This window comes from Schistocerca piceifrons, chromosome 5 (genome assembly GCF_021461385.2).
Source record: "Schistocerca piceifrons isolate TAMUIC-IGC-003096 chromosome 5, iqSchPice1.1, whole genome shotgun sequence".
In the NCBI taxonomy this organism is placed as follows: Eukaryota; Metazoa; Arthropoda; class Insecta; order Orthoptera; family Acrididae; genus Schistocerca; species Schistocerca piceifrons.
This window is the reverse complement of record NC_060142.1, coordinates 58,298,263-58,315,409: the sequence shown is the minus strand read 5'-3', so window position 1 is coordinate 58,315,409 and position 17,147 is coordinate 58,298,263. Positions and strand designations below refer to the sequence as shown.

The 17,147-nt window shown below is 38.7% G+C and overlaps 1 protein-coding gene across 4 annotated transcripts in view; it reads right to left on the bottom strand.

Moving 5' to 3' along the window:
• LOC124798437 (leptin receptor gene-related protein) overlaps positions 1-16,585 on the bottom strand; it is a 39,436-nt gene extending 22,851 nt beyond the window's left edge. Inside the window, exons 1-2 of one of the 4 annotated variants that reach the window (XM_047261854.1) lie at positions 16,415-16,585; positions 3,718-3,792 (exon numbers count right to left, since the gene is read on the bottom strand). In XM_047261854.1, the coding sequence (XP_047117810.1) occupies positions 3,718-3,758 (41 nt within the window). In that variant the 5' untranslated portion in view covers positions 3,759-3,792; positions 16,415-16,585. Of the gene's footprint in view, positions 1-3,717; positions 3,822-15,959; positions 15,999-16,414 lie in introns of those variants that run through there. The other 3 variants (XM_047261851.1, XM_047261853.1, XM_047261850.1) reach the window with 3 other exon arrangements.
• Between the last annotated feature and the right edge of the window lie 562 nt (positions 16,586-17,147).

Here is a 17,147-nt window from a genome sequence, read left to right as displayed (position 1 = left end):
GTTGCTGCATCTACAGTCTCTGAGAATCAGATCCAAACAAACCAGTCCTCATAACTCCCTGCCTCTCATCGGCAGCTGCTAGGCTAGTAGCAAGAAGTGGTGGCAGCACTGACTGCAAGCTGAGGTGGTAGGAAGAGGAGAAGCAGTAGGCATGATAGAGAAGGAAAACGGTCCCTTCTAAAGACCACATCAGTAGTACGGTAAAGCCTGATGAAGTGATGGAGAAGTGAAACAAAAGAATAATGAATACTGTAAACACAAAGACAAATCAGTTTCTTATTCCTACTAGTTCTATACGCATGGAAAAAGTTTATACAACTCAAGACTTTACTTTTTAACTATTTTCTAATACACTACCTTTTCAAGCACTGGAGTTGGGAAATATATGACAACATTACTTACTACTTAACTCTACAGCCCGTGAAGGGCCTTGGCCTGCATCACAATATCCTGCCATTCTATCTGCTCCATGGCTTTCCATATCCATCCTCTGACACCCAGCTTTTTCATGTCTTCTTCAACTCCTTCCACCCACCTCTTTCTGGGGCATCCCCTCTGCCGTCTGCCTCCAGCCTTGCCATCAAAAATCCTCTTACACGCTCTGTCTTCTTCCATTCTGACCACGTGCCCTGCCCATCGCAGTCTTCTTATTTTAGTGGTAGTGACAACGTCAGGTTCTTCAAAAAGGTGTTTTAGTTCTGCATTCGTACAAATGCGCCAACCTTCTTTATCATATATTGGGCCATATATTTTACTTAGCACCTTTCTTTCCCATATGCTACGGATCCTTTCCTCATTTACAGTCACGGTCCACGTTTCGGCACCATACATACAAACTGGTCTTTTAATTCTTTTGTAAATGAGGATTTTGAATTTTTGTGATAGAAGTGAACTCCCAAGCATGGGTAATGCAGCAAAGTAGCACCTGTTACCTGCTGCTATTCTGGCTTTCACCTCACTGCCAATGTCATTTGTCTCCATGATAGTCGACCCAAGGGACTTGAAGTTTCTCACCCTTTCAAACTTCGTCGGCTATCCTGAGATTTGGTAGGTTTTGTTGGTTGGTCACTGCCATATACTTGGTCTTTTTGACATTGACTGTCAGGCCAAGTTCCCTTGCACCTTTCTCCAGTTGTTGATAGGCTTCACCTAGCACAGCAGAGTTTCGTGCGAGTAATGCCACATCGTCTGCATAGGCTAGGTACTGCAGTGAACGATTTAAGAAGGTTCCTCCTTTATTTAACTCTGTCTGACTTATGACTTTTTATAAGCAAAGGTTGAATAGCAGTGAGGAGATATCGTCACCCTGTTTAAGTCCCTTCTTCACTTCCACTTCTCTGGAGATTTCGCCCTGTATTTTTACTTTACAGTTGGTTTCACTGAGGGTCATCATAGAAAGTTTAATGAGCTTCTTAGGTATTCCAGCCTCTTCCATTACATTCCGCAATGCCACTCTTGAGATGCTATCACAGGCTTGTTTAAAGTCAATATAAAGCTTTTGTATGTTAATTTGATGTTTATAACATTTTTAAAGTAGTATGCACAATGTGAATATCTGGTCAGTTGTTGACCTATTTCTTCTAAAGCCACTCTGATAGTCTCCAACTCTCTCTTCCACATATGGAATAAGCCTGCTGGTTAGAATCTTGGAGAAAACTTTATACGTGGTATTTAGTAGGGAGATTCCTCGATAGTTCTGGCAGTTTAATTTATCTCCTTTTTATGTATAGGGCACATTATAGCTGTTTTCTACTCATTTGGCATGCTCTCCTCTTGCCAGATATCCAGTATTATTTTATGAATTGTTTTCAACAGTGTTTCCCCCCACCATATTTGAGAAGTTCGGCCTGGATCTGAGCTTCTCCGGGCGCCTTATTGTTTTTTAAGGTCTTAATGGTTTGCATCACTTCCCCCAGTGTATGTTCTGGTGTTAAAACCTCTGGTCCATAGTAAGTTAGTTCCACCAGTTCCTCCCTTCTACTTCTGGGTTCAGTAACTCTTTGAAGTATTCTGCCCACCTGTCAAGTATTTTATTACTCTCCCCTATCAAATCCCCTTCTTTGTTCCTACACATATTTGTTCTGGCTTGGAACGCGGTCTTTCCTTCTTTAATATTTTGGTACATTTCACGACTCTTTCTTTTCCCCTACCTGTTCAATTTCTTCTAGTTTTTTTCTTTTCTAGTGCTCTTTTCTTCTGTCTGCAGACCCTCTTCACTACACGGCACTTTTACTTATATTCATTCAGATTAACTCAAGTTCTTCTCTGCAATAATTTCATTTGTGCTATATTATGTTCCTCAATTCTTCTCATACATTCTCCGTCAAACCAATCTTCCTTCCTTTGAGCCCATTGATGTCCTACAACCTCTCCAGCTGCCTCGAGGATTGCAGTCTTACATCATTTCCACATTACTTCTATATGTTCATTTGATGTGTCGGTCTCATTCTCAATCCCCTCTTCTATTTTTGTCTGATATGCTCTCCGCATTTGTTCTAACTTCAGTTTCTTAATGTCAAACCTCTTTTTTTGTGGCCTTTCTTTTTACTCAATAGTGAGATCCTTTGTCTATATTTAATAATCACTAGATAGTGATCTGAATTGCAGTCAGCTCCACGTTGGTTCCTAACATCCATTATGTCCGATCCGTGTCTCCGATCAATCAATATATGGTCTATCTGATTTCTGGTTCACCCATCAGGTGAAATCAATGTTTTTTGTGCATTTTTTGTGTGGGAAACATGTACTGCCGACAGTCATGTTTTTGCTTATAGCAAAATCTACAGCCCGAAGTGCATTGTAGTTTGATATTTCATGGAGGCTATGTCTTCCTATAGTTGGCTGAAAGGCCTCTTCTTTTCCTATTTTTGCATTCAGGTCTCCTATTAATATCTTGACATCCTGTTCGGGAGCCTGATCATGCAGTTGTTCTACCTTGCTATAAAACTCGTCCTTTTGTTGTTCATCTGCCTACTCTGTGGCTGCATGTACAGTCATCATTGTAATGTTGAAAAATTTTCCCCTTAATCTTAATATGGACATCCATTCAATGATTGGTTCAAAGCACATCACCGCATGTTTCAGTTCTTTGGCGACCACAAAACCTGTTCCAAAAGTATTCATCCTCCCGCCACTATAGAAGATAGTAAAATTTCCTGCATCCATTATGTCACTCCCCTTCCATCTAATTCCCTGGAGAGCCAATATTTTTATACTGTAGTTGTTTACTTGCGTTAACAGCCGACGTAGGGCTCCAGCTTGGTATAGGCTCCGCACATTCCATGTTCGTATGTACATATCTCATATCCTTTTTTTTTTTGTTTGCTGGGGTCGTCATCGAAATATCTGTCCGGCTTATTCCTTTGCTAGCATTCGCAACAATTGATGTTTTACAGGGGGAGATTGTTAATCTTCTGCCCAACTGTTTGGCGGGTTGGCCCTTACAGCTCGCAGGGCAGCTGGCTCCATGTTCAGGGGAGCATCCTTAGCCTTTGTAGATCCCTCTACTAACTGCAAGGCAACTGGTGATTTGTATCGAGTTTACTCCCTTAGGGAGACTGGCTTCACCACGCCTCCCTGCCCTATGCTGTAGGATGTTAAGAATGATAAGGGAAAGGGCTAGGCTTAGGATAGGATATGACAACATTAGATGCCGTAGAAACTTAGCACATGCTCTACTGAGACAAAAAAAGAAAAATAATGAATCAGCATACTTACTTGTAGGACGGCAGAGCACATCCTAGAATAACCAAGGTCATACCAATTGACCCTGCGAAGGCCAATGAAACCAACCTAGAAAAGACAAGTACAATATAAAACATATACAATGAATATTAATATAATGTACAACTCCAACTTTCAAACACAGAAAAACTTTTTTTCCTTCCTATGAAAAAGGCTAAAAATCTGCTGCTTTATTTACAAGCTGGCAACTGTCTATTCAAATATTCGTACATCACAGAATATTAGAGGAGGAACATTATTTTCTTACACGATATCGCCTCCTCAGAGAGCTTAAATTTTATTAAATCACATTTACTTCTTTCAGAATTATTTAAAAAAATGTACAGAGAGGGGTCACATGTAATACACACTACTTCTCTGAGAAAAGTATATTTAGCAGCAAAATTGCTCACTGCACATTACAAACTAAATATGAATTCTCATTAACTGTAGTTACAGGTGTTACAGCAAATCTGGAACAAAGTTCTCTTTTCACTTCATTTTCAGTGACATGATTTCAAATCTCTTGAAAATAAACTGTCAACTCATGAAAATAGTGCATTGGTTCAGAAGTTGAATCTAGAGCATTGTATTTTACAGTGAATAATCATACTGACCGTGCTATCTAAACACACCTCCCAGCCTACCTGAAACCTTACACCTGACAGCAGCCCCTCCAATTTCCCAGATCTTTCAAAATCATTTGCCACCCAATAACTGGAATTTCAGGACCTCACTGAAAAGTTAGATGAACGCTAAAAACATAAAAAGATCCTCTAGTGTTCAAAATATGAAGCAATATTAATTACACATGTCCCTGGTTGTAATTATTTTGCCACCAGAGAGATGTTATATCCTTATCCTTCTGTGTCCTCTCAGCAGAAGTTTTCTAACAGTTATGTAAATTTAAATGAACTTAATATCATTCATTAATGGACACAGTAAACCACCATGTTAAGAGCAAAATCCAATCCCCGATATCCACACTTAATATCTCATTTTCACTACCTCCCCCCCCCACCCCCTCCAAACACACACACACACACACACACACACACACACACACACACACACACACACACACCACTTCAACGCTGCAAACAATTAACATATGTGACCAATAGCGTCAAGAAAACACACTGAAAGCAGGCTTAATTGAGAACGAAAAAAATACTTAAGGTTCCAAAAAAATTACAGTGCACATCCTTTAGCCTACAAAAATAGTTAAAAAAATGTGCAGCCTACCTAGTGGATATTAATACATTACACAAAGAAGTAATTAGCAAGCCAGTCTGCCAAACCCAGAGGATTCAGTCTCGCCATTAGCTAACTTAATGGCAGGGCCTCATATTATATAACACCTAGCCTCTTATTGTTCTTATGTGGCCACATGGTGAAAGCTCTCAATATGATTATTTGAACTGACAAACATTTCTTCAGCGTCATTCTCAGACATTTCTGCTTAAACTCAACAGGTACCTCAACATTAGCATGATGAAATGCAGCACGACAGTACATTGTGAAAGCTATCATTTTGTTAACCCAAATCCTAGAAAGTAGCTATCAGCCTCCACAGAGGAAGGGTATCATTAGTTTTACTGTAAAGGCGGGTGTGGAGGAGGTAGGTGTGCTGTGAAATAAAACAAAAAGGTAACCAAAATGAAGGCAGTTTATTCAAAAGTGCATATCTTTGCATTTCTGTGAAATCAAAATTTGCTGCTAATTAACAACATCTCATTATCAACTACAAGACAGAACCACTGATCCACAGTGGCCCTCCTGAGGTTGTTCAGCAAGTGAGGGTTGTTCCTGCGATGAGACGCAAGTTTCAATAGACGCCAAGCATGCCAGATTGGGTTCAGGGCATCACATAAAGCAAGCTGTTCCATTTGGCTGATTGCCACCTCTTGGAAGAAAAGAGTGTTTCATAAGGTAGGCATGCTGTACTCTTGCATTATCATCTTGAAGAATGAATGCATCAATGAAACATTGCCAGTAGAGCAGGGTAATGGGATGGGGGATACTATCCCAATACTACATAACAGTCAAATTACACTGTACAATGATGAGGTGTCCAACATCCAACCATGATACTGGACCAAATATGAAATATGCACCTCCCATGTGAACCCACGGGATTGTGTGCCTAAGATTTGTATTAGTACCTGGTCACCTCCATACCTATGATGATCATCAGGTGTCAGATAAAGTCTCCCTTCATCGGCGAATAGAATGCGATGCCACTGACCCTATAGAGTTGGACAACACGGTGGAGTATCCTCACCTAACACTACACAGCTGTCAAAGTACCTTGTATAGTGATAAAAGGCGCTTAACATCCGTACATAATACTGGCCCAAATACAACACATTGTTAATATAGCAAAACCTTGTATCTCGAAAATACAGATTTTACAGGAAACTAAAATAACTTTCTAATACATACAGTTTTTAACTGATACTAGCCATACTACTTTACAGTATGGCTAGTATCAATTAAAAACTGTATGTATTAGGATGTTATTTTAGCTTCCTGTAAAATCTGTATTTATGAGATACAAGGTTTTGCTATTAACAATGTGTTGTATTTGGGTCAGTATTATGCATAAATGTTTTAAGTGCCTCTTATCATTATACAAGGTACTTTGACAGCTGTGTGAGATGATGAGTCATAAACTAAAGTAACAATATCTGCTGCTCATATTATTCGGCAATTTTATGGTATTTTGAAAGTTTTCGGTACACAACAAGACACGAGTTTTGGCACTCAAATAGATTTTAACTGAGCATGAAACGAATTTAAAGCCTTTTCACACAAAAATAAAAGTTATAGAGAAGTTATTTATCTTTTTCTCGCAATTTGTTTGATATTATTTCTAAAGAATACCTTCTTAAAAAGGATGATAGTCTCTTGCAATAACTGGTTTTATAGAGATCTGTGCAGAAATTCCAACTGGTACTGTGTATGGATTTTCTAGATACACGGTGATATACTGGGGCATCATGAAAGTAATTTCCAATCCTCTTCAAAACCCAGTTTATATTCAGTAGCCACAGAATGGATTATATCTGAGCTGATATGTCTAATGCATGAATCTGCTACTTTATTCCTCAGACAAATTTATTTATAGTACAAAACTTCAGGTGCCATGCAATGCCACCTCAGACACCTCTGGGCAGATGAAAGTCATGTTTGAGAATTTGGCACCATTACACAGAGATGTCTTCGAAAAGGTCATGTCATACGCAATTCATTTTACACTGGACACTGTTTGCCACATCTTGGTTCCTTTATCACATCAATGTATACTGCCTGACAAAACAAGTAAAATGCCAAGAAGACATGGTCAGATGTCAATGTAACTTCCCACATGTACACAGCATCAGGCAAGTAAATGATTAGAATTGCAATTCCTTGTGACCAGTAGAACGGCCACTGGAGGGCATTTGTGTTGTTCGTGTTTAGTGTTGTCAGCAGGCTTGGTAGGGAGATGCTACATACTAGTGAGAGAAAATGTTATCTATATCTGGCAGAGTTTGAAACGGACGTTGTTTTGGGTCTCCATGTGGTCGGCTTATCAAATCATGCAATATCCAGATTTGTGGGCATTCGGATGTGACAGTGGCCTGATGTTGGATTGTATGTGAACACGAAGGCAGGAATACTCATCGACAAGGCTCAAGTCAACCACACTTGACCACGACAAAGAAGGATAGCCATATTGTGCACCAAGCACACTGTAATGTCTTCACATCTGCACCTGTCTTGTGGGAAGAAGTAATGGACTCCCTCCTACTTTCTATGATATTTGCATCTTGGTTGAAGACTAACAGCAGCTAGACTAGAGAATTACCATCTTGTGTGTTGGCTGCATTTAACGCCACAACACAAATGGCTGCAATTGGAGTGGTACTGTGACTGGCAACCCTGGACCATTGATGAATGGCACCACACTGTGTTCAACAATGAATCATGGTTTTTCGCAACTCTGGATGACCATTGTCTGTGAGTGCGGCGTGACCCAAAAACAGGTCCCATTCTTCCAACGTTTTGTAGAGGCACAGTGCTGTCACTCCTGGCATCATAGTATTGGAAGCTAGGGAGCTGTCTTCAGTTCATGGCTGATGTTCACTGAGGAAACACTGACGCCACAACAGAACATTACAGATGTGTTGCATCCTCATGTTTCACTTATGAAACAGTATCATGGTTCCATTTTTGAAAAGGACAAAGCTTGTCACACATGGTATGTGTTGCTATGAACTATCTGTATGATGTTGAGGTACTCCCATGGCCAGCAAGATCTCCAGTTCTGTCACCTACATAAGATGTGGGATCAGCTCGGATGTCAATTTGGTCCCAGTGCCAGTATCTAGGATATTGAGAACCAGTTACAATAGTTGTAGGCCAGCTTACTCCACTAGAGGATACAACAACTCTAAATGCCCTTTGAAGTGAAACACTGGATGCACCCCAGCCAGAGAGGGTACAAATCATTCTGGCAAGTGGGTTTGTATTGCAAGTTGTTTGTAAATTTGAATCTATTTTGTACTCACTGAAATAACAACATGTACCCTTTCAACCTGTGAACTTTTATTTCGTTTCCTCCTCCCCTTGCAGATGTTTCACTTTTTTGTCAGACCGTGTAATCAGCTGGGGAACAAAAGATTATTACATTGCCACGATAATGAAAGAAGCCCCATAAATTTCCAAGCAAAAACATTCTTCTGAGGTACAAGGTTTCACACCTTCAGATTTGAATCTTAAAAGATACGAGGTCTTGATACTTTGCTAGAGACTAGTTACGCATACCTGCACTCGGCCACAGGAATTTTGTCTTGTGCAAGACACATTTCTTAGTGTGTAGAAACATTTAACTCAAAACTGACAATTACTGAGTTATGAGGTTTCAATGATGATAAACACCTCCCAACTGAACCCATGGGACTGTACGCCTAAAATGTGTTTCAACCACCTCACTTTTCTATGACTATCAGGTAGCAGATAAAACCTCCCTTAACCAGTGAAGAGAATGTGATGCCACTGACCCTTCCACACCTAATAATGAACATCTACAGGCTTGATAGCACAAGCTCTTTTGCATTCTCATTAGATTAGCTGAGCCACAATTTGTAGGTACTTATGGTCACCTAGTGGTGTTCATTCCAAGCAAACAACTACACAGGTTACTTTTGTTATGAATCCACAACAGCAGTTGAATGGTTGTATTAAATTGCATGGCTCAAGGCATGTTGACAAACTGGCAGTGTACACAAGACATATTCAGGGTGAGAACTATGGAAATCATGAGGGTGCTGGTACAAAACTATCCCCCCCCCCCTCTCTCTCTCTCTCTCTCTCTCTCTCTCTCTCTCTCTCTCTCTGAGGATGTGCTTAAGTGACCATAACATTGTCAGATAGAAAGTTCAGTTAAAATTGATACAAATGTGTGTGTACAAAGTGGAGTAAGCTTTACTGCACTGTAAGGTAAACACACATTTAAAGTGTCTGCAGCTTCTATGTTACGTGCTGCTGTTGGTAATGGTTTGCATGATGAATGATACAAAGTAAAGACAACGAATTGTGAGTTGGATATGGTAGCCATTCACAGTGATCATTTGTAATTTCCTATACTTTGTAAAAGAAGTTAGCTGGTATTGGTTTACTCACAGCAATTTAAACTCAGCTATTAGATCCCAAACCCAGCCACAACACCAGAAATTGTGATGTATTCTGAAGAAGCTGCCAATTATTTGTGTCAGTCAAGATTACAAATTTAATCTCTGCTCATTTCACTTGCAGCAATTAAAGTCGTGCCATTAGGGCCCAACCTACACACTAAACACTGAAATCACTATGTATTTGGAAAAAACAGCCAAATATTTGTGACAACCAAGACTGTTAGATTATCAATCACCTTTCTTTTCAGAACACTTAGCATGTACAACTCATATAATGTGTTTTACTTTTTGTGTAGTAGTGAAGGATTGTTCAATCAAGCGTTTAGTTGCATGCAAATCAAGGGCAATTAATAGAGTCTTTTCGGTAGCAGGGAAACTGTACATTTATCAATAATATCAGAGACTAATAGATTTATACGTATTTGTGTTCTCGTTGACCAAAAATCACACCCCATTGTTGCTTGAGATAAGAAGTTGTCTATATTATAACATTTTTGACACACTCTGGCTCATTAACAACTTACTTTCACTTAGATGTAAATTATGAAGTACATATATCACTGCTTACTAAATGTGCAGTGAGTAGTTTTGATAAGAGAAATACTGGCAGCAATTCAGTGAACATCATGATGTCAGATATGTTTAGAAAATTGTGGTGTGAACATGATCAGTATTGTGATTTGACAAAACCTGTAAAGCACAACTTACAATACTGGTAGCCACCTATACAGCCTACATCACCCAGAACATCAGTAGATGTGTGTTGGAAGTGCATGTTTTTACAAAAGAGAAAGGACTATGGGAGAACTCTCCAGAGTGTAAAGGTGACCGTTCTGCTCTCTTTCCATGCTAGAGGTATAGCCCCATATCCTTTTCCCCAATGTCTGAATTACTTACAAACAGGGTCAGCTAACGGCTTGTGATGTGTTTACTCTTTAAAACATCAGCCAGAGAATTCTGCTAGGGCTTGCAAGCTACTGATGTTAACTGGATTAGCCTCATTTTGACTCAGGGTCTGGACCTGGCAGAAACATTCCCTTTGCCGTTAAATAAAAATAATACACTTAAGTAAATTGCCAAGCTTCCTCACACAGACTACACTCCCCTCCAATAATATGAAATAGTGTAACATATTCTCGGATGTCTTCTAGTGATGAAGAATACAAAGCTGCTGTGAAATCAATCATTAAGGCTTAGCGCTGTGCACACAGTACATGCAGCGTTCAGCGAAACCAAACAATGCTCCGGAAAGCACTGTGTGTAGCTAATGTTGACTGTGTTCAGAAGGCTGCAATGGGGAATTTGATTCTGCTACAGTTGTTATACACCTCGCTACAGTTGTAATACGCCTGATAGCCAACTTGACAACAATACTTCGAAGAAGCCAGTAAGGAAGTCTGTACATCTCACAAGCGCAGCTTTCTGTCTGTCTTCATTTGATCCACTGTATAGCAGTATGCTAATTATTACACAAGAGAGAACGGTTAACAAATGAATGAAGCCTGTGCTCCATAATCAAGTGTCTGGTGTTACACTTTTCTAAAAAGATGATAGTAATTGCAATATTACTGTCCCACCGTAATCAGCCACACAATGTTACAACTGAATGAATGAGAGGTTTTGCAGCACCATGAGAAATCACTTCTAGAGGCCTATGATAATTCTGTAATGAATAAAAACTGCATACTATAGATTCCGAAGGGGTTTGGAGGGGGGAGGGGGGGATGCAGTGCTCCCTCTTGCGGAATTTCGAGTTCCATGCCTTCAAAATGGGTAAACTTGCAATGAGGAACTGACAATTCCCAGGGATATTCCAGATTAGGGCATATATCGAAATCCCATACAGCATCATTGTTGTCAAATTATTTATTCACGAAAATTGACAAGTTTAAATTTATGTTCTCATAGTACCTAGCCTCCCTGGTTAATCAATGTTGGCAGTTACATTGTTTTGATGGCCCAGTTCTAACTTTAGTAACAGTAAATTACGCCAACACAATTTAAGGATCACCTTCATTATGGAACAGTACAGGATGCATTAAGTATATTGTCAACCACATCTTGAATATCCCTCAATGTTGTATGAATCGGAAGTTGGTGATATTTGCTCTTATGGAAAAGTAAGGTAGCTGGGAAATATGAAAGCAGTTGTGCTATGCTGCAAGCACCTCATTACTATTACGTTCATAATATGGTTAAACTGTTAAGTCTTCTACTGACATTGATTTATCTGTTGCTCCTTCTCCATAGTCATGTGAGTTTTTGTTTATTTTCTAGTCTGTGTTCTATATTTGAGGACAAGTTGAGTTTTCATGCCGTTTTTTTCTCTGTCTGGAGAACAATTTAAGTCATATTTAATCAGTGTTTTAATTACATACATCACAGCAGAACTATTAAAAGGCACATACAATAGGGGTGATTTCACAGTTTACACCTACTAGCAGTATCAGAGCAGCAGCAGCAGCAGTACATCTAGCCTAGATTGAAAGGCATATTTGTTAAGAGTTAGGTACAATTATTCAGAGTTGAGATTCTGTTATGAAGGGTGATTAATACCTGAAAATCAACTGGCACAACTTCAATGTAAATGTGTGAGCAAACTTTATATCTGTACTTCAGTAGGCCTAAACAAAGAGTAACCAGCAAACTGAACCTGACAAGTTCCCAGAACTCCAAAACATAAACACAGTTTGCTTGACAGTTTACTGGAGGGTTTTCTTCTCACAGCAACTTGCTAAACACTCAAAGAAAGAGAGTAAGTACGGCAGCACAGTGATAATTTTATAGAAAGTGAGATCAAAACTTTTGTAAAGCAGAGAATGAAGGTAGGGACTGCGAGAGGCGTAGACGAGGGGGATAGTAGCAGTAGAGAGACAGATTATACTTTCATCAAAAATAACTTTGTGGCTGATGTTTAAGTGAGTCGAATTGTAGGAGCCAGGCATCTGTCAATCACAGCTTTATGTCTGGCTCCATGTGCTCACTGTGTTGCCTATTGTTAAGCAGGCTGTAAGACATGTAGTGTAATCTCCCTAATCATAACATAGTACAGGAGGGCATACTTATGTATATCAACAATATATGCAGTAACTGGCTATGTTAACAATGCAGGAATACACATGTGGCAACAACCGCTGCACACCACCATAAGTTCTGTTCTGACTGCTACTTTAGCTGAATGTTGCCTTGGCCTGTACATTGTCTGTTTAATGTTGAATTTCCCTCTGTATTGAATCATTTATAAATCGCATAGAAAAGTCACTCTGCTTTTAAACAGTTTTTTAGTAGCACATGAATATGAAAATGTGGGACGAAAAGTGTTAATAATAATTTCAAGTCTAGCTGTATCAGAATGCTTCTAACCTAAATTGACAAACCCTCAGAATCCAAATGATAAGTACTACAAGTCATCTTGGTGTGACATCCTCTGAAAGTGACCTGTATCTTTCGAAGAAGAGAGGGGTGTTACACTGCAGGTACTGTTGTGGTGTAACACACCTCTTCTTCTAAATAAATAGATCACGTTCACAAGATGTCACAGTAAGGTGATCTGTAGTATTTATGATATGGATTTATCAGCTGATTAAGAACAGAAGCACTCTGGTACATCTGCACTTGCAATTTTTATTTACACTCTTCATCACACAGTTTCATAATCAGATGCCACTAAATAACTGTTCAAAAGTAAAGCAACTTTCCTATGAGAATTTATACTGAATATGCTACAGAGATAGATTCACACAATAAAACAACAGTATGTCAGGCCCAGACAATGGTCAGTGGAACAGAGGTCCAATAACAATCATAACAGAAATCACACTGGCACGCGCATGTATCAGCATGTGGCATTTACCGACAACTCTGTTCCCACCAAAAACATCGGTCAATCAGGAAGTTACTTTAATCAAAGTATAGCATGAGGTATGTAAGCTCAAATATACAACCTTTGTTATGCAATCCAAGTAATTCCAGGTGTGAAATTTTGGTTATGAAATCCATGTCACACTAGGTGCAAAATTTTTGTATGCAATCCAAGTCATTCAAGGGGCAAAGAAAGACAAGCCTGTTGAACTGCTGATAGGTTGCTTGTATGGCATAGAACAAGTGCAGTGTTGCTAACACAGGGCACAAACCTCTGTTTCCCAGATGGCGTAGGAATAGGAGGAGGAGGAGGAGGAGGAGGAAGAGACAGACTGTGTGGAGAAGTTCAACACTGGGCAACCCCCTGACGCAGGAATATATCAGTGTTACAGCTGTCACTGGATTTATCAGGATAGCTCAGAAAATACACAGTAAGAATCAAGCAAAGAAATTTCACACCACATGAGCTATTATCAGCAACATATAGGAAGTTTTCAGATCTTTAAATAAGATAAAAAAAATTACTGAAGAAAGAACACCAGACCGAGTGTAGAGCAAGAGCAATATGATTATAGTTGGCATTTCACCAAATACAGTGTGTATGCTTTTGTTCAATTCTGAATTTGGTACAATTGCCTCCATTCTTGAGTACTTAAAGTGGGTAGCACGGACAGCAGGCCAACTTGGAGCAGGTGAGGCATCACAGGACATTTAAATTTCCACTGTCCATACTTTCTCAAATAAATTCATAAAACTTACTCAGCATGACCAGGAAGGATTCAGGATTCACACTCATAGCTGTGGAAGTTCAAAAACGTAACAAAATAATTTTTTTACATGTGAAATTTCATCATTTTTTCACTTACTATTGGCTGCATTTGTTGCTAAATTACACTTTTCTTCATAAGTGAGAGAGATTCTTCGATGAATTTTGCACAGCATATAAACCATACTTACAGGTGTATGAAAACTCAATAATTTTCCACATCTATTAAAAAGTGTGGTAAAAATTGAGAAAATTACCTATAAAATTTGAGTTTTTTTCTAAACACAAAGTTTAAAATGTAACAGCTAATTCAATTTTTCATAAATTAAATAAAATCTAGAGTTTCATACATCTGTAAGCATGGTTTGTATGCTGTGCAAAATTCACCAAAGAATCTCTCCTACTTTTGAAGAAAAGTGTACCTACAGCAACAAATGCAGACAATAGTAAGTTAAAAAATGATGAAATTTCACATGCAAAAAAATTATTTTGTTATTTCTTTGAACTTCCTCTGCTATGAGTGTGAATCCTGAACCCTTCCTGGACATTCTGATTAAGTTTTATGAATTTATTTGTAAAATTATAGCCAGTGGAAATTTAAATGTCCTGTGGTGCCTCTCCTGCTCCAAGTCAGCCTGTTGGACATCCTAGCCCCCTTAAACACACCTGCTAGTCCCTCTTCGTGTAATTGCAAATTATTTAACACACATTCCTGTCATCATTCCTACACAAAACACATTACATAATGACACAGCTCTCACTCTACACACTTACCAGAAAATGGGTTAATGGAACACATTTGTAACACCTTTTGCTAATGGTAAATATTAAATTGAAGAACTTAACAAAGCAGTTCTGATACCAGGCATGTAAATTTACTATAACACAACTGAAATAGGCCTAATGTATAACCAACAACATGAAAAACTGTAAGAATTAACAATCTGCTCAGAAAAGTAGTTGACAAATTTAAAAATTACAGTAAGATCCCAAAGTCAGGATTCTGTTTTTTACTATAAACTACATAGGCCTATTGAAATTCATTCCACTTGCAACTAATATGGAAAGATTTTTCTTGGATGATTCTGCAGAAGGAATCATTACTCTTTTTAAAGAGTAACTTTTAACTATAGGAGCAATACACATGCAATCAAAGAAAGTCCATTGCTTCTCTCCGATGAATACTGGCTAACCAAACTTTTTCAGTAGGTTTTCAAGAATAAGAGCCAGTTCTTTTATTCCAGCAGGCTCTGAGATCAAACACAGGTGACCTTACACTATGTCACACTTTGAACCCTCCCCCCGTTTCAATCTGATTTGAATTCAACACATTCGGTGAACACACCAACATAACCTGCGAAGGTATTTAAATGATTTAAGCAATATTTTTCGTGTGCAAACACAATCTTCTGAATGAATTCAGATTTACTTTCTTTGCCAACAACTACATCTATTTTACAATTATGTGTCGTGTGTGCCTATGCAAGCTTAGTCCCAGGTATCCACTTTACTAAAAAGAACAGACTGGTATTGGAAAGCAAACGAAATAACATTACCGGCATTCATTTCTAAATCCCTGTGTTACAGAAGTTTACATTCATAGAAAATCGATTTAGACTTCGAGCTTCACTAGAGTACGAGACAAATGGGAAAAGGTACCCTGTTAACCACATAACTGTCTCTAATTAAAGCAATTCATGGTAATTCACTGGATACCTTAAACAATGATTATTTGACTTTATTCGTATATTGAAATTAAATAGACTATTTACTGCCATTATAAGCACGTTCTCTAAGTTATTATCAAGCTAACCTGAATGCAACATTAACCATCTGCTTTCAGCAAAATACTAACGGCAAGAATTTGTACACAAAACAAAACTAGTACAAGCATATAAAATGTCAATAGTAAAATTGGCAGTACTTACGCTGTGTATCCATGGCAGCGTCACGAAACAATGAAACAGTAAAACGAATTAGTTACTGTCACACTTAAACTAAGCAGTGAAAAAGAAAACACAAAAGCACTGTATTAGGTAAAACGTCATTATAAATGGAGATAAACAACAACAAATGAATTAAACACTAACCCACATGATGAACACACTTATCACGAAAATTTAATAGTTCTGTAGACTCGACTAGCATCAAACTTAAATTATTGTCACGTAATGATCAGCTCATTCTGATGCTTATGTTCAATTTCACCAGCACGTACGGAAGGATCACAGGTATGTTATGTCTGACTTATACTTTACGTAATAAGAAAGTAACCAGATCACGGATTTTCCGCTCGTTGGCTTAAAATCAACTCTTCTTAATGCTAGCACCAACAAATTAAGATTTATTTTCATTTATAATTTCTATTATTATTGGTACTCACCTTTAATCCCCGCCATCTTCAAGTAGTGACAAGTGACAAACTGCTAAGAGTCATGCGACGAATCCACTACCACTCCTCTATAACCTGTCAAGCCTTGTGGTGTCATGGGCATTAACAGGTAGGCCTAATCCTGCAATTACGTAAACAGGTGTGGTTTCGCTGGAGTAACTTCCAGTACCGATGTAACCACGATCGAGCTATAAAAATACTATTTACTCACTAATATATATTTAGCCGCTGATAGAGCTATGTATATATAACCTTTGTGAAATTGCGCGGGAGATTGAAATATGGTACAGGGTATTCCGGTCGGTCAGATCTCATGAACTTATGTACAGTAATGAAATACTATGGGAAGCCGTTAAGTTGTTGGTGTATTATGTTTACAGTGTCACTTAAGAAACTGACCTTGTTATCCGGCGCCGAGACAGGCATTGTATGATTTCAAATGTATGAAATTGCATCGTGCAGCATCTTTAGTTCTTTAAAGGCAACTAACCGAATCAATTTGACACATTACACAATACCAATCTTACATTCGAGCAACTCCCCCAAGCCAGGGCTGGCTTATGTTCATACCAACGAGAATGTATACAAAGGTTCTTCAGGTAAATGAACCAGGACCACCTTGCGAAAGTACATAGACGACTCTCACCAAAGTACATCTACATTTGCTTTTGCAGGAATCCAGCCAGATACACTCAATTGCAAACAAGTTAAAGCACCCCACGTG